The 18,234-nt window shown below is 48.9% G+C and overlaps 1 protein-coding gene across 2 annotated transcripts in view; it reads right to left on the bottom strand.

Annotated features, from left to right (window-relative positions):
- The window catches only part of APLP1 (amyloid beta precursor like protein 1), a 117,142-nt gene that overhangs the window by 8,765 nt on the left and 90,143 nt on the right, over positions 1-18,234 (bottom strand). The window contains exons 9-14 of one of the 2 annotated variants that reach the window (XM_068241850.1): positions 15,006-15,164; positions 13,089-13,217; positions 11,249-11,348; positions 9,215-9,349; positions 1,900-1,923; positions 814-884 (exon numbers count right to left, since the gene is read on the bottom strand). In XM_068241850.1, coding sequence (XP_068097951.1) covers positions 814-884; positions 1,900-1,923; positions 9,215-9,349; positions 11,249-11,348; positions 13,089-13,217; positions 15,006-15,164 — 618 coding nt within the window. The remainder of the gene's footprint in view (positions 1-813; positions 885-1,899; positions 1,924-9,214; positions 9,350-11,248; positions 11,349-13,088; positions 13,218-15,005; positions 15,165-18,234) is intronic. The other variant, XM_068241851.1, reaches the window with a different exon arrangement.

Here is an 18,234-nt window from a genome sequence, read left to right as displayed (position 1 = left end):
TATTTAGCCCTGTCAGGTGCAACTGTGTGGAATGTTTGTTTAGAATGTTTAGGGGGAGGGGCTCTTAAACTAGTTGCCTGTTTGACATAGGACTTAATTTCCCATGATTCCTAGTGGTGGCAAATAGCCAGCATACGGGTACAACATGCCTTGATTTGTTGTCTGGCATTCCCCTTTAAAGAAAACCTGTACTGAAAAAAAGTTCCCCTGGGGGGTACTCACCTCAGTAGGGAGAAGCCTCTGGACCCTATCGAGGCTTCCCCCGTCCTCCTGCGTCCCACGGTGGTCTTGCTGCAGCCCACGGAATGCACAGGCGACAAATCCGACAGCCTGTGCAATATTTACCTTTTCGGGCTCCAGTGGGGGCGCTGTTGCGGCTCTTCTGATGGAGATAGGCGAAAATAGCTGATCTCCGTCGGGTCCGCTCTACTGCGTAGGAGACTTGCACCTGCGCAGTAGAGCGGCCTGACGGAGATCGGCTATTTTCGCCTATCTCCGGGCAGAGAGCGGGGCCAAAGAGGTAAATATTTACATCGCCGCCGCTCCGGGAGGATTTTCACCGCCGCCGTGGGACGGAGGAGGACGGGGAAGCCTCGATAGGATCCGGAGGCTTCCCCCACCCGAGATGAGTACCCCCCAGGGGAGGTTTTTTCCATTACAGATTTTCTTTAATAAGGTAGTGTATTATGCTTTGTGCAGCAACCTCGGTCACTATTCTATATGTTCTATTTTGGTGCAAGGTTAGATAAGAGGATGTGGACGGCTGCAGCCTTGGCTTGCTGGTATAGATACATCTCTGGCTCCGAGTCTCACCTTCTGCCCGGGGAACGTCAGAGTCCTCTCGCTGGGGGGGAAATCTGAGTACAAGTCCCAAACAGCAGAGCCTGGAGAAGAGAAACATCACACAGCATTACAGAGGTGACAGTATGGGGTGTGCTGGGCAGCCATTACTGCCCCCTAGTGATAATAATCAGGTACATAATAATGGTTCTATCCATTTCAGAATCAGTTTCACAAACTTGTGCCTGGCCTACAAATCTGTACACAAGACCTGCCCAACCTACATTTCTGAACTCGTCCACAGATACATAGCCGACAGCCCCCCTTCCAATGACTGACACCTGACCGCCCAGCGCATTTCTCACGCTCATGCATGACTCCAGGACTTCTCTACAGCTGCCCCCACTCTCTGGAACTCCCTTCCACTGCCCATCAAGCTCACCCCCTCCTTCAACACCTTCAAAAAAGCCCTCAAAAGACACCTCTTGAAGATGCGCCCCCCCCACGCCCTAACTCTTTCTGCTAAGCACCTGCTCTACTTACATGACATGTTTACTGTACTGTCCACGTTTTGATTTCTGTGAATTTTAAATAGTAAATAAAGAGAAAACTGGTCCAGACATTCTACTGCATCTGGCTGAGGCTAATCCTGATGTCATTTCCTCCCTTACTCTTTTTTTCTCCTGCCTAAAATGTATGCATTGCCATCCCTCTCCCCCACTGAGCGTTGTAGCAGAAAGTGCATAGTCATAGCTAGCTTGCTTTGTAAACACACGTGAGTACAGCATAGATCATATGTTGGCAGCTTCTGCAGAGGGGGGAGCCATTTTTCCCTCAACCTTCTGTCACACTGAACTGCCCTTAGCCAATCAGTGAGAAGCAGGAAAGTGGGAGGGGAGATAAACTCCACTCTCCCCGGAAATATACCAGAATAGAGTAGGCTGACATAATAAGACAATAAGATTTATTACAGCAGAAACAAGTATGATTATATTGGAATGCTTGCAATGTAGGGTCCGGATGTAGACAACATAATGAACACAGTAGTGGGTATATAGAATTTGATTTTATGTCTGACAATCCTGCTTTAAAGAGACACCAGCACAGTTTTTCACTGACCTTTTCTTTCAATTTGTTGAGAATCTGTTGAGAGGTCCGAAAGTCAGAAAGGAGTACAGAGAAGTCCAGCGAGAGGAGGATGGAAAGGAGAGAGACAAGTCAGTAAGATGCAGCAAAGTCAAGTCAGAGCTAGAGGAGGAGGAGACTTCAGGAGGAAACAGGAAGTAGGATGTGCACAGGACAGCAATACAGGAAGTAGGTGGAGCTACTACAGTTTAACCACTAATTAGTTATTTTGTAAGGAAAAGACACTGAGATCTCCATGATATAGTGTCCTTTCCTATGACTGCAGGGTTTATTTCCTGGGCTCTCCTGAAATGCTGGACAATGACAGGTAGAAGGCCTTGTATAAATGTATAAATGACTGGAGAAGACTAATGACATGCTATATATTTTTTTTCTTTCTTTTTTTTTTTTTACTTTATTATTTGCTGCTATGGGCAGTAGTTCTGCCCATAGCTTTTTATTTTATTTTTTATTTACACTAACAATTTTTTTACATTGTATCCAATATAAAAAATTTTTAATTTGCCACCTGATGTCATGACTCTGCATACACCGGACACCAGGGGGTGCACACTGCATCATCATAGGGACACGCCAGGGACATGATTGCTGGGGGACAGGAAGTGAAGGAAGAAGAGGAGATTGCCGCCGGGAACCACCCAGAGCTGGATTTACAGCTCAGGAGCCAGTAGGCACAGGCGTTCTGGTGCCCTAAACTCCGCCCCTCAACTCAGGCCACACCCCAATATTAGGTAGACATCCCTCCTAGTCCTCCCCATTTGGTAGCCCCATTTATCTATGTAGTAGATGTGTCCCTCACCCCAAGTATAGGGAGCCAGATGTACCTCCACCTCAGTATTAAGTAGCACCCCCAATGGGTAGGGGGACAGTTGGGGAGGGGAGCCACCTCTCCTACATAAGGAGCCTGTAGGCGCGTGCCTACAATGCCTTATGGTAAATCCGGCCCTGGAACCACAGCAAAGAAGCTGCGAGGTGCTGGCGAGGGATACGGCACGCCAACAATTTCAATTTCTGGATGAGCCTGACTCGTCCTTTTTTTTAATGACGAGTCAGGCTTGTCCTTAAAGGACCACTATCGTGAAAATTGTAAAATTTAAAATGCTTGTAAACGCATACAAATAAGAAGTACCTTTCTACCAGAGTAAAATGAGCCATAAATTACTTTTCTCCTCTGTTCCTGTCACTTATAGTAGGCAGTAGAATTCTGACAGAACCGACAGGTTTTTAACTAGCTCTTTTCTTCATAGGGGATTCTCAGGGTTTTGTTTATTTTCAAAAGCATTTAGTGAGTGGCAGTTGCTCCGACCAAATGCCAAAAAATTGTGTAGCGAGCAGGGAAGCTGGACAGCATCATTGTTTAAATCCTTCACAGGGAATGTCTTTATGAAGAATAAAAGCCTTGCTGAGAATCCCCAAATGAAGAGATGGACTAGCCCAAAACCTGTCACTTCTGTCAGATTTCTACTGCCTACTGTAAGTGACAGCAGCCTAGGAGAAAAGTAATTGATGACTTAATTTACTCTGGAAGAAAAATACTTCTTACTTGTATAGGTTTGCATGCATTTTAATTTTTACAATTTTTCGCAATAGTTGTCCTTTAATGCTAGGGAGGTTAAAGAGGAACTCCAGCCTAAACAAACATACTGTCATTAAGTTACATTAGTTGTGTTAATTAAAATAGATAGGTAATATAATCTTTTACCCACCCTGTTTTAAAAGAACAGGCAAATGTTTGATTTCATGAGGGCAGCCATCTTTTTGGATGAAAGGAGGTGACAGAGAGCATGAGACACAGTTCCAACTGTCCTGTGTGCTGATCGCCCCTCCCAGTTGCTAGGCAACGTGAACAACAACATAGGAAATCCCATCATGCTTTGCACAGCATCAGGGAAAAAAGCCCAGGCAGTTTTCTTTGATGGGTGGAGCTTAGCTAAAAATGCAGCTAAAAATGATGTTTTGGTAAGAAAAACAAAGTTCTGATGCTGTGAAACTGTTAAAGAAACACCAAACCTTTTCAGTTCTGCTGAGTAGATTTTTAGTCCGGAGGTTCACTTTAACATTCCCTTTAGGGATGCAAATGTATACACTGGCCATTCAAAAACAAAAATGTCACACTGAAGGTCACAGGATTTATTTCTGTGTTGCACTTGGTTATCGCTGCGATGCGATGCTATGCTACGCGGTGCGGATCTGAGCTCTGTCTGTGTACAGAGTCCTCTCATTCCTCACCTTCTCCCTGGTCGTGGTGCTATACTACGCGGCGCGGGTCTGAGCTCTGTCTGTGTACAGAGTCCTCCCATTCCTCACCTTCTCCCTGGCTGTGACGCTATGCTACGCAGCGCGGGTCTGAGCTCTGTCTGTGTACAGAGTCCTCTCATTCCTCACCTTCTCCCTGGTCGTGATGCTATGCTACGCGGTGCGGGTCTGAGCTCTGTCTGTGTACAGAGTCCTCTCATTCCTCACCTTCTCCCTGGTCGTGGTGCTATACTACGCAGTGCGGGTCTGAGCTCTGTCTGTGTACAGAGTCCTCTCATTCCTCACCTTCTCCCTGGCCGTGATGCTATGCTACGCGGCGCAGGTCTGAGCTCTGTCTGTGTACAGAGTCCTCCCATTCCTCACCTTCTCCCTGGCCGTGATGCTATGGTACGCGGCGCGGGTCTGAGCTCTGTCTGTGTACAGAGTCCTCCCATTCCTCACCTTCTCCCTGGTCGTGATGCTATACTACGCGGTGCGGGTCTGAGCTCTGTCTGTGTACAGAGTCCTCCCATTCCTCACCTTCTCCCTGGCCGTGATGCTATGCTACGCGGCGCGGGTCTGAGCTCTGTCTGTGTACAGAATATCTTCATTCCTCACCTTCTCCCTGGTCGTGATGCTATGCTACGCGGTGCGGGTCTGAGCTCTGTCTGTGTACAGAGTCCTCTCATTCCTCACCTTCTCCCTGGTCGTGATGCTATGCTACGCGGTGCGGGTCTGAGCTGTGTCTGTGTACAGAGTCCTCTCATTCCTCACCTTCTCCCTGGCCGTGATGCTATGCTACGCGGCGCGGGTCTGAGCTCTGTCTGTGTACAGAGTCCTCTCATTCCTCACCTTCTCCCTGGTCGTGGTGCTATACTACGCGGCGCGGGTCTGAGCTCTGTCTGTGTACAGAGTCCTCTCATTCCTCACCTTCTCTCTGGCTGTGAATGCTATGCTACGCGGCGCGGGTCTGAGCTCTGTCTGTGTACAGAGTCCTCCCATTCCTCACCTTCTCCCTGGTCGTGATGCTATGCTATGCGGCGCGGGTCTGAGCTCTGTCTGTGTACAGAGTCCTCTCATTCCTCACCTTCTCCCTGGCTGTGATGCTACGCTACGCGGCGCGGGTCTGAGCTCTGTCTGTGTACAGAGTCCTCTCATTCCTCACCTTCTCCCTGGCCGTGATGCTACGCTACGCGGTGCGGGTCTGAGCTCTGTCTGTGTACAGAGTCCTCTCATTCCTCACCTTCTCCCTGGTCGTGATGCTATGCTATGCGGCGCGGGTCTGAGCTCTGTCTGTGTACAGAGTCCTCTCATTCCTCACCTTCTCCCTGGCTGTGATGCTACGCTACGCGGCGCGGGTCTGAGCTCTGTCTGTGTACAGAGTCCTCTCATTCCTCACCTTCTCCCTGGTCGTGATGATATGCTACACGGCGCGGGTCTGAGCTCTGTCTGTGTACAGAGTCCTCTCATTCCTCACCTTCTCCCTGGCCGTGATGCTATGCTACGCGGCGCAGGTCTGAGCTCTGTCTGTGTACAGAGTCCTCTCATTCCTCACCTTCTCTCTGGCCGTGATGCTATGCTACGCGGTGCGGGTCTGAGCTCTGTCTGTGTACAGAGTCCTCCCATTCCTCACCTTCTCCCTGGTCGTGATGCTATGCTACGCGGCGCAGGTCTGAGCTCTGTCTGTGTACAGAGTCCTCTCATTCCTCACCTTCTCCCTGGTCGTGGTGCTATGCTACGCGGTGCGGGTCTGAGCTCTGTCTGTGTACAGAGTCCTCCCATTGCTCACCTTCTCCCTGGCTGTGATGCTATGCTACGCGGCGCGGGTCTGAGCTCTGTCTGTGTACAGAGTCCTCTCATTCCTCACCTTCTCCCTGGCTGTGATGCTATGCTACGCGGCGCGGGTCTGAGCTCTGTCTGTGTACAGAATCCTCTCATTCCTCACCTTCCCCCTGGCTGTGATGCTACGCTACGCTGTGCGGGTCTGAGCTCTGTCTGTGTACAGAGTCCTCTCATTCCTCACCTTCTACCTGGTCGTGATGCTATGCTACGCGGCGCGGGTCTGAGCTCTGTCTGTGTACAGAGTCCTCTCATTCCTCACCTCCTCCCTGGCTGTGATGCTATGCTACACGGCGCAGGTCTGAGCTCTGTCTGTGTACAGAATCCTCTCATTCCTCACCTTCTCCCTGGCTGTGATGCTATGCTACGCGGCGCGGGTCTGAGCTCTGTCTGTGTACAGAGTCCTCCCATTCCTCACCTTCTCCCTGGCTGTGATGCTATGCTACGCGGCGCAGGTCTGAGCTCTGTCTGTGTACAGAGTCCTCTCATTCCTCACCTTCTCCCTGGTCGTGATGCTATGCTACGCGGCGCGGGTCTGAGCTCTGTCTGTGTACAGAGTCCTCTCATTCCTCACCTTCTCCCTGGCTGTGATGCTATGCTACACGGCGCGGGTCTGAGCTCTGTCTGTGTACAGAGTCCTCTCATTCCTCACCTTCTCCCTGGTCGTGATGCTATGCTACACGGTGCAGGTCTGAGCTCTGTCTGTGTACAGAGTCCTCTCATTCCTCACCTTCTCCCTGGTCGTGATGCTATACTACGCGGCGCGGGTCTGAGCTCTGTCTGTGTACAGAGTCCTCTCATTCCTCACCTTCTCCTTGGCCGTGATGCTATGGTACGCGGCGCGGGTCTGAGCTCTGTCTGTGTACAGAGTCCTCCCATTCCTCACCTTCTCCTTGGCCGTGATGCTATGCTACGAGGTGCAGGTCTGAGCTTTGTCTGTGTACAGAGTCCTCTCATTCCTCACCTTCTCCCTGGCTGTGATGCTATGCTACGCGGTGCGGGTCTGAGCTCTGTCTGTGTACAGAGTCCTCTCATTCCTCACCTTCTCCCTGGTCGTGATGCTATACTACGCGGCGCGGGTCTGAGCTCTGTCTATGTACAGAGTCCTCTCATTCCTCACCTTCTCCTTGGCCGTGATGCTATGGTACGCGGCGCGGGTCTGAGCTCTGTCTGTGTACAGAGTCCTCCCATTCCTCACCTTCTCCCTGGTCGTGATGCTATACTACGCGGTGCGGGTCTGAGCTCTGTCTGTGTACAGAGTCCTCCCATTCCTCACCTTCTCCCTGGCTGTGATGCTATGCTACGCGGCGCGGATCTTAGCTCTGTCTGTGTACAGAGTCCTCTCATTCTTCACCTTCTCCCTGGCTGTGATGCTATGCTACGCGGCGCGGGTCTGAGCTCTGTCTGTGTACAGAGTCCTCTCATTCCTCACCTTCTCCCTGGTCGTGATGCTATGCAACGCAGTGCGGGTCGGAGCTCTGTGTGTGTACAGAGTCCTCTCATTCCTCACCTTCTCCCTGGTCGTGATGCTATGCTACGTGGTGCGAGTCTGAGCTCTGTCTGTGTACAGAGTCCTCCCATTCCTCACCTTCTCCCTGGCTGTGATGATATGCTACGTGGTGCGGGTCTGAGCTCTGTCTGTGTACAGAGTCCTCTCATTCCTCACCTTCTCCCTGGCTGTGATGCTATGCTACGAGGTGCGGGTCTTAGCTCTGTCTGTGTACAGAGTCCTCTCATTCCTCACCTTCTCCATGGCTGTGATGCTATGCTACGCGGCGCGGGTCTGAGCTCTGTCTGTGTACAGAGTCCTCTCATTCCTCACCTTCTCCCTGGCTGTGATGCTATGCTACGCGGTGCGGGTCTGAGCTCTGTCTGTGTACAGAGTCCTCTCATTCCTCACCTTCTCCCTGGTCGTGATGCTATACTACGCGGCGCGGGTCTGAGCTCTGTCTATGTACAGAGTCCTCTCATTCCTCACCTTCTCCTTGGCCGTGATGCTATGGTACGCGGCGCGGGTCTGAGCTCTGTCTGTGTACAGAGTCCTCCCATTCCTCACCTTCTCCCTGGTCGTGATGCTATACTACGCGGTGCGGGTCTGAGCTCTGTCTGTGTACAGAGTCCTCCCATTCCTCACCTTCTCCCTGGCTGTGATGCTATGCTACGCGGCGCGGATCTTAGCTCTGTCTGTGTACAGAGTCCTCTCATTCTTCACCTTCTCCCTGGCTGTGATGCTATGCTACGCGGCGCGGGTCTGAGCTCTGTCTGTGTACAGAGTCCTCTCATTCCTCACCTTCTCCCTGGTCGTGATGCTATGCAACGCAGTGCGGGTCGGAGCTCTGTGTGTGTACAGAGTCCTCTCATTCCTCACCTTCTCCCTGGTCGTGATGCTATGCTACGTGGTGCGAGTCTGAGCTCTGTCTGTGTACAGAGTCCTCCCATTCCTCACCTTCTCCCTGGCTGTGATGATATGCTACGTGGTGCGGGTCTGAGCTCTGTCTGTGTACAGAGTCCTCTCATTCCTCACCTTCTCCCTGGCTGTGATGCTATGCTACGAGGTGCGGGTCTTAGCTCTGTCTGTGTACAGAGTCCTCTCATTCCTCACCTTCTCCATGGCTGTGATGCTATGCTACGCGGCGCGGGTCTGAGCTCTGTCTGTGTACAGAGTCCTCTCATTCCTCACCTTCTCCCTGGCTGTGATGCTATGCTACGAGGTGCGGGTCTTAGCTCTGTCTGTGTACAGAGTCCTCTCATTCCTCACCTTCTCCCTGGCCGTGATGCTATGCTACGCGGCGCGGGTCTGAGCTCTGTGTACAGAGTCCTCTCATTCCTCACCTTCTCCCTGGCCGTGACGCTATGCTATGCGGCGCGGGTCTGAGCTCTGTGTACAGAGTCCTCTCATTCCTCACCTTCTCCCTGGCCGTGATGCTATGCTACGAGGTGCGGGTCTTAGCTCTGTCTGTGTACAGAGTCCTCTCATTCCTCACCTTCTCCTTGGGCGTGATGCTATGCTACGAGGTGCGGGTCTGAGCTCTGTCTGTGTACAGAGTCCTCCCATTCCTCACCTTCTCCTTGGCCGTGATGCTATGCTACGAGGTGCGGGTCTTAGCTCTGTCTGTGTACAGAGTCCTCTCATTCCTCACCTTCTCCCTGGCCGTGATGCTATGCTACGCGGCGCGGGTCTGAGCTCTGTGTACAGAGTCCTCTCATTCCTCACCTTCTCCCTGGGAGGTCTCTGCGGAGGTCTGCGGTGGGACTTTGATCTCGGGATAATCGCTGTCATCGCCCAGCTTCTTCTGCGTGGAGCTGAGGAGATCTCCGGCTCCCATCCACTCCGTGTGCAGCCAAGTCTCTGAAAAACAGCCAAGAAACCAATCACCTTCCTAGCTACAGGAGAGAGCCAATCAGAGGAGAATAATAGTACACTGCAGGCCAATCCGAGAGAAAGGAGGGGGACGGAGGAGAACAGGAGGAGCGGTGGGAATGGGGACTGCTTCATATACATGCCTGCTCCCCCATTTTTCAATCTGTTTCAGCTCCGGTATCCTTTAAAAATGGAGGAGATAAAGGTAAACTTACCTCCACTCGGGGCATGGCCGGATTTCATGCAAGGCCGCATAGGCCATGGCCTAGGGCACCAGGAAAGCAAGGGGCAGGCTGTGGGCAGCAGGATGGCAGTAGTGGTTAGCCTGCCAAACATTTGTCTTGCTACGCAGAGTTTGCACGTAGAATTGGGTGGCTACAAACAGCTGGCACTCGGGGGATGAAGGGGCAGCGAATGGGCACTTACAGTGATCTCTGAGCTGCCTGTCACTCACCAAATGTGCCGCTCGCCAAAGAGCTTACAATCGAATCCCTGCCATTACTAATCACTAACTGTCCTTAGAGGAGCCTACAATCTAATCCATGCCATGTTGGGTGGGAAGTTTAGGATGCTGTTGGTCCGGAGGCAGCTGCTGATAGTGGGCCTTTAGTAGTAAAAAGTAGAAATCCAGCCCTGCTTCGGGGGAAGGGGGGGGGGGGGGGCTTGAAATACCCCAATTAATTATAACCATTTACTCCCCCCCCCCCCCTTCTATAGTTACAAAAATAAAAGAGTGACAGCATTAAAAAAAAACATAAATAGTTACCTGAGGGAAGCAGCTTTTTTCAATATGTATGTCATAAGGGTATATCACAATTATTTTTGCAAATTAGAGCTTATAATTATTGATCTAGTATAGAGAAACACTAAACAAAGAAAAATGCACCAATATTGTCGTAAATTGTACTAGGAACATAATTCAAATGTTGTAATAACTGGGACAAATGGACAAACACATGTGTGAGTTTTATCTACAGTAGCACATTTTCTCATAGAGCTATCATGGCTGAAAACTGAGAAATAACGATTTTGTTTTTCATTTTTGTTCTTCTTATTCCCTTTTAAAACGCATATAAAATAAAATAGTTTTTAGCAAAAAGTACTGCCCAAAGGAAGCCTAGTTTGTGTTGAAAAAAACAATACATAGATCATTTTGGTGTAAAGTAGTTATTGGCGAATAAATAGGAGAAGCGTGGTGTGTGAAAATTGCTCTGGTTTTTAAGGTCAGCAGGTAAAGGGAAGCTGAACTGAGCAAAATTATTTAAAATAAACACATTATGTACCTACAAATGAATATAACATAATCACCTCACCGTCAGTTCCTCTCAAAAGCCATTTTCTTCTTACAGTGATCCCTTCCAGTTCTGACAATATTTTGTCAGAACTGAAATATACCAGTTGCTGTCAGCTATATATTAGCAGCTGTTAGTTACAACTGAATGTGCAAGGTAATGTCCATGTTTCCCTATGGCTCAAGTGGGTGATATTACAGTTTAACAGTGTGCTGACCAGGAAGCTGTTATGGCCGGGTAATGGCCATTTTTAAAATGAAGGACAGAGAATTCCATTGATCACAGAGGACAAATGGGACACGGGAGAGGAGAAGAAGAATGAGGAGTAGACTACACAGGAGGTAAGTATGACCTGTGTATGGTTATTTTTACTTCAGGTTCTCTTTAAGGTGCCTCTTGGATAAAGTGAAGGCGGTAGAAGGAATAGGACTCCAGGAGGGTACCTGGCAGAGCACAGAACTCCACTGGGCTTATCTCTTTGGCCTTCCCAGGAGATAGAAGAAGCTATAAATCTGGCTGCTATAATTGAGGTGTCAGGTTTGGGTGGATTCGGCCATCTAGGACTAATCTAGGAGGGATTGTGGATAATGCTCACCGATCTGGTCGCGGAGCTCTGGAGACAGCTGGGGGTTCCGGTACAGGAGGGACAGGGACTGGTTGACGCGTTCTTCAATGACACGAAGGTGGGTCAGAACCTGAGAGAAGCAGACAAGAATAAATGAACAAGAATGAAGAAACTTACTCAGAAATGGCCAAGTGGCATCAGATCGCATTCCAAGCTAGATTCACACTGACATTCCGGCCACCGGGAGAAGGATGCCCGCCGTCCAGAGGCATAACTACAATTCACAGGGCCACCCGGCGGAACTCTGGGCCGCCCAACGTTCCCTTGCCTCCCCTTGGTGTCCTTCACAGCCTGGGGCCCATGTCACAACAAGGGTCATAAAACAAGTGTAGCCCTCAGGATCTCCACACCCATAACAAGTGTAGCCACAAAACACCTGTTCTGCAGTATAGTCCCCTGTATCGGAGGAAGGGAAGGTTAGTAGTTGGGGGTCCCCTATAGCTCTGGGCCCCTCTGTGGTCGCAGGGACTGCTTCCATCTAGCTACGCCTCTGGTGTCACCATTGCCCACATGCCGTTTACATACCTCCCAACTTTTTGACAATCGGTCACTGGGTATCTGGGATTAATATTCATAAAAGTGGGTGGAGCCTACAAAAGCCAATCAAAATTCAACTATTGATTTTCAAGGGGAATATTTACATTGCTGCCATTCTTGCACTGTTAATGGCACAAGCCTCAAACCTGGTACAGTTGATCATTGGGTGACTGGGGTTCAAATTCAGAAAAGGGGTGGAGCCACAAACAGCCAATTAGATTTGTTTCATTACAATGCAAATTATTGATGCCAAACACCGCAAAGCTCAAAACAAATTTGGTCACTAAGTAATTGTGTGTTAGGGTTAGAAAAAGTAGGCGGAGCCAACACTAGCCAAATACATACCTGAACAATGTCAGGAAATCAGTAGGTGGAGAAAAGTACAAATTCCATGTGAAATGTAAACAGCAGCCATTCTTACACTGCTAATGGCAGGGTTCTCAAACTTTGCACAGTTGGTCGTTGGGTGACTGGGATTATTATTCAGAAAGGTGGGTGGAGCCTACAAAAGCAAATCAAAATCCACCTATTAATCTTTAAGGGGAATATTTAATTTATGCCATTCTTGCACTGTTAATGGCACAAGCCTCTTGCACTGTTAATCACCTGTACCTGGTACAGTTGGCCATTGGGTGATTGGGGTTCAATTTCAGAAAAGTGGGGGAGCCACAGCCAATCAGATTTATTTTATTTCAATGCAAATTATTGATGCCAAAGACCGCAAAGCTCACAAACTTGGTCATTAAGTAATTGTGTGTTAGGGTTAGGAAAAGTGGGTGGAGCCAACACCAGCCAAATACATACGCGGGCAACGCCGGGCCACTAGCTAGTGTATTTATATAGCACTGACCTCTTCTGCAGCACATTACAGAGTACATAGTCATGTCACTGACTGTCCTCAGAGGAGCTCACAATCTAATCCTACCATAGTCATAGTGTAATGTCCCACCATATTATTATTATGTATTTATATAGCCCAACATCTTCTGCAGCACATTACAGAGTACATAGTCATGTCACTGGCTGTCCTCAGAGGAGCTCACAATCTAATCCCACCATAGTCATAGTCTAATGTCCTACCATATTATTATTATGTATTTATATAGCACTGACATCTTCTGCAGCACTTTACAGAGTACATAGTCATGTCACTGACTGTCCTCAGAGGAGCTCACAATCTAATCCTGCCATAGTCATAGTCTAATTTCCTACCATCTAAACTGAAAACAAAAATCTTATCAAATCCAACAGTCCGCTATAGGAGGTGACTTACCTGGAACTGGATAGTCTCGGCCCGGTCCGGCTCTGCACTGCTCACGTGCTGGTAGTGGCGCACCGTGTGGCGCTGGTCTCTCTGTTCTGCATGGATGTATCTCTTCAGCGCCAGCAGAACCCGCTCCGGCTGTTCAGTAGAGAGCAAACATCTTACATCATATGCTGCAATCCGATTGCTTAAAGAGGAACTCCAGTGAAAATAATCTAATAAAAAAGTGCTTCATTTTCACAATAATTGTACATAAATGATTTAGTCAGGGTTTGCCCATTGTAAAATCTTTCCTCTCCCTGATTTACATTCTGACATTTATCACATGGTGACATTTTTACTGCTGGCAGGTGATGTCAGTGGAAGGAGATGCTGCTTACTCTTTTGCCATTTGGAAAAAGCGGTAAACAGCTATTTCCCACAATGCAATTCACAAACAGGAAACTGTCAAGACCACGGTCTTAACAGTTTCCTGTGGGAGGAGTTTCACCACAATATCAGCCATACAGAGCCCCCTGATGATCCGTTCGTGAAAAGGAAAAGATTTCTCATAGGAAAGGGGGTATCAGCTACTAATTGGGATTAAGTTCAATTCTTGGTTGGAGTTTCTCTTTAACTGCTCACCAATCTTACCAGGATCTGGGTTACATCCAACCAACCATCCTCCCAGAGGCAGTGGCACTCAGCTAAAGCACTGGCTCTGAGACTTCGTGACCTGATGAAGAAGGTATAGCCTCCAAAACGCTTCAGTGGTGCAATTATACCTTTGGCTAATAGCTGGTTGTTGTCAAGACTGTACGGTGGTAAGCTAACACTTACATGCTCATTTAAACTGCTTTATCTATTTTATACTTTTTTGGGTGCTTCCATGTGTGCATGAAAAAGGGGCGCGAGGAAATTTGGGTGCCCAATTTCGGCTGTTAGAATATCTGTAAAATGTACAGATGTTCTACATTTTGAAAGTGTAAATTATCCTAGTAAACTATCGGAGAACAGGCGTTACTACAAGGAGGTAGGCGACATGGTACATATATGGCACTCCAGCTGTGGTGGAACTACAAGTCCCATGAGGCATTGCAAAGCTCTGACAGCTCTAAGTATAACTCGGGGAGGCAGAGACATGATGGGATTTGTAGTTTTGTCACAGCTGGCGTGCCAAGGTTAGCCATCACTGATATATGGCATAAGCTGTTCTAAACTTAAACCCTTCTGGGATGCAATTTGTAAGATTATGGAAACTCTTAGTGACATTCAGGTCCCTAATGACCCTCATGCCCTACTTTTGCTTAAAATAGACTGTCCTATCAAGACCTATAAGAAATCATTGATACGCCATATCTTCACTGCTGCAAAGCTAACCATAGCTAGATTCTGGAGGTCCGGTCAGGTTCCAGAGATTCAGGATTGGCTATGAGAATTGCAATCGCTACAACATACATATGGCTTCTCATAGATAGGAAAAGTTTGATCACACATGGCTTAAGGTGCATACACACATCCAACTTTACGCCTGATTGTCGTTTGGATCAGTCATTTGAACAACTTATCAGGCAAACAACAAGTCGTTTAAAATAATTTATGTCGTCTGACTCTTTGTCCAACTCTTGTCCAACGCACTTTGACTTATTAGTTGGTCAAACGACCGCTGGTCTTTTGTACACACGTACAGACCTGACAGTCGTTTTAAATAGAAGATAAAAAATTATCTCCTAGTAGAAAAAGTGAATTGCATATGGGCCTCTGTGTCTTTGTGGTTTTTGTTTTGGAAGGTTCCTTGCCTCTCTCTCAGGCTCAGTGTTAGGCCCTAACTGACAAATCTGTTCCTTTATTTCCAATCCCTTTTACCCTCACAAGTCACAGCAGTCAGTAGGGTGGGTGTTACAGAGTGGAAGATATGGGCAGTGAGTATGGGAGGGAGGGGCTTACATCAAGGGGTGTGGTCTGCACAGCCGCCAGGTAGTTCTCTAGCGCAGCCCTGCGGTTATCATTGAGAGCGGCAACCACCCGTCCCAGGTGTGTCTCCACGAGCCGCTGCCTCTGAGCGGATATCTGGCTCTCCAAGGTCTGTAGGATGGACTGGAAGTGCTGAAAGAGAAGAAGAAGGTTACGGTAAGTGTCAGGGCTGGATGTATGCTTTTTACCCCCTATGATAACCCTTTCTATGTGCAGCCCTCCTATCTACTTCATGCTTTTCCTCCATGTACAGCAGCCCGTCTTCCAGATTCAGCCTCTGCCCCCTCACCGGATGCAGCTTGCCTCTTCCGAGTACACGTCCCCATTTGCTGCCTTCCCGTTCCATTTGCTGCCCATTTCCTGATTTTCCCCGGGGCCATGCCCTGTGTCATTTATTTGTGATCATACTTTTCCAAATTAAACATTAACAGGCACATTCAGGGCCGGTTCTCGACTTTTTGCTGCCTGAGGCAAACTTGTGAGGGTGCGCCCCCCCCCCCCCGATTGGAATGATCGCACAGCACCCGACAATTTCCACCGCTTGTTATAGCTGCGGTGAGCCCCACAAAAAACACCCTCAGTATAGGTAGGTAGCCAGGTATAGGAGCCCCAGTATAGGTTAGCCAGGTACAGTTGCCCCAGTATAGGTAGGTAGCCAGGTATAGGTTCCCCCAGTGTTGGTAGCTAGGTACAGTTGCCCCAGTATAGGTTAGCCAGGTATAGGAGCCCCCAGTATAGGTTAGCCAGGTATAGGAGCCCCAAGTATAGGTTAGCCAGGTACAGTTGCCCCAGTATAGATTAGCCAGGTATAGGAGCCCCCAGTATAGGTAGGTAGCCAGGTATAGGTGCCCCAGTATAGGATAGCCAGGTACAGTTGCCCCAGTATAGGTTAGCTAGGTACAGTTGTAGGTTAGCTAGGTACAGTTGCTCCCAGTATAGGTAGGTAGCCAGGTATAGGTTCCCCCAGTGTTGGTAGCTAGGTACAGTTGCCCCAGTATAGGTTAGCCAGGTACAGTTGCCCCCAGTATAGGTTAGCCAGGTACAGTTGCCCCAGTATAGGTTAGCCAGGTACAGTTGTCCCCAGTATAGGATAGCCAGGTACAGTTGCCCCTAGTATAGGTTAGCCAGGTACAGTTGCCCCCAGTATAGGTTGGCCAGGTACAGTTGCCCCCAGTATAGGTTGGCCAGGCACTCTCTTCACTTCCTGTTTCTGCCTGGTGTTGCCCCCAGACTTCTGCTGCCTGAGGAAGTCACCTCACTTGGCATCATGGGCAGACCGGGCCTTAGCATGTTGCATGTAGGCAGGGATGTTTGAGTTGTTTAGTGTATATATATATATATATATATATATATATATATATATATGTTAAAATATTGGCTACAGAAGGTAATTTTGCGTCTTGCAGTTTTCAATCAAGTTCCTTATTTTATCCCGTCCACAATGTCCTCCTTGCCGCTGTAGCAGAAATGGTATAGTTTGCACCCCGCCAACGGGTAATTCAGGGATTCAGCGATTGCCGGACCCCGAATTACTTCTCCCGTCGAGCTGCTACGACTCGGGGAGGGATATAGTAATTAACTTCGCCCAGAATTTCATCGGCAGCGGGGTGAGCAGTCATTCGGTTCACCTTGCGCCAAATTGACCGGTTGGCAAAGTGCAATGTACGCTCAGCTGAGACCTCAGAGTAGGTAAGTGTCAGCCAATTGAATGGATGATCATAGAGTGCAAAGGTGTTATCTGATTGATCGGTAGACTTCAGAGTAGGGAGGTATGAGCCTATTGATTGGTAGACCTCAGAGTAGGGAGGTGTGAGCTGATTGATCGGTAGACTTCAGAGTAGGGAGGTATGAGCTGATTGATTGGTAGACATTAGAGTAAAGAGGTGTGAGCTGATTGATTGGTAGACCTCAGAGTAGGGAGGTGTGAGCTGATTGATTGGTAGACCTCAGTGTAGGGAGGTGTGAGCTGATTGATTGGTAGACCTCAGAGTAGGGAGGTGTGAGCTGATCGATTGGTAGACCTCAGAGAGGGGAGTGGGGTCAGCTGATTGATTGGTAGACCTCAGAGTAGGGAGGTGTGAGCTGATTGATTGGTAGACTTCAGAGTAGGGAGGTGTGAGCTGAATGATTGGTAGACCTCAGAGTGGGGAGGTGTCAACTGCTTGATTGGCAGACCTCAGAGTGGGGAGTGGTGTCAGCTGATTGATTGGTAGACCTCAGAGTGGGGAGGTGTGAGCTGATTGATTGGTAGACCTCAGAGTGGGAAGTGGTGTCAGCTGATTGATTGGTAGACCTCAGAGTGGGGAGGTGTCAACTGCTTGATTGGTAGACCTCAGAGTGGGGAGGTGTGAGCTGATTGATTGGTAGACCTCAGAGTGGGGAGTGGTGTCAGCTGATTGATTTTTAGACCTCAGAGTGGGATCAGCTGATTGATTGGTAGACCTAATGCTGGGTACACACGGTACGATTTTCCGTGTGATAGATCGATTGATAAAATCCCTCATTTCCGATATTACTCCCGATTGATTCTGCGCTCAATTTCTCTTAAAGAAGTGAATGGAAAAAGATAAGAAAAACGAGCAAAGAAAAGAGAATCGAGCGCAGAATCGAACGGGAAAAGCGATCGGGTCGGAAAATCGCACGGAAAATCTTACCGTGTGTACCCAGCATAGGAGCGGGGAGGTGTCAAATGCTGGATTGGCAGACCTCAGAGAGGGAAGTGGTGTCGGCTGATTGATTGGTAGACCTCAGAGTGGGATCAGCTGATTGATTGGTAGACCTAAGAGTGGGGAGGAGTCAACTGCTTGATTGGTAGACCTCAGACTGGGGAGGTGTCAGCTGATTAATTGGCAGACCTCAGAGTGGGGAGGTGTCAGCTGATTGATTGGCAGACCTCAGAGTGGGGAGTGGTGTCAGCTGATTGATTGGTAGACCTCAGATTGGGGAGTTGGGTCAGCTGATTGATTGGTAGACCTCAGATTGGGGAGTTGGGTCAGCTGATTGATTGGTAGACCTCAGAGTGGGGAGTTGGGTCAGCTGATTGATTGGTAGACCTCAGAGTGGGGAGTTGGGTCAGCTGATTGATTGGTAGACCTCAGAGTGGGGAGTTGGGTCAGCTGATTGATTGGTAGACCTCAGAGTGGGGAGGTGTCAGCCAACTGAATGGTAGACCGCAGAGTGGGGAGTGGGGTCAGCTGATTGA

This window comes from Hyperolius riggenbachi, chromosome 6 (genome assembly GCF_040937935.1).
Source record: "Hyperolius riggenbachi isolate aHypRig1 chromosome 6, aHypRig1.pri, whole genome shotgun sequence".
Taxonomy (NCBI): domain Eukaryota; kingdom Metazoa; phylum Chordata; class Amphibia; order Anura; family Hyperoliidae; genus Hyperolius; species Hyperolius riggenbachi.
Note: the sequence above shows the minus strand (reverse complement) of the source record. Positions and strands in the feature narration are given on the sequence as shown.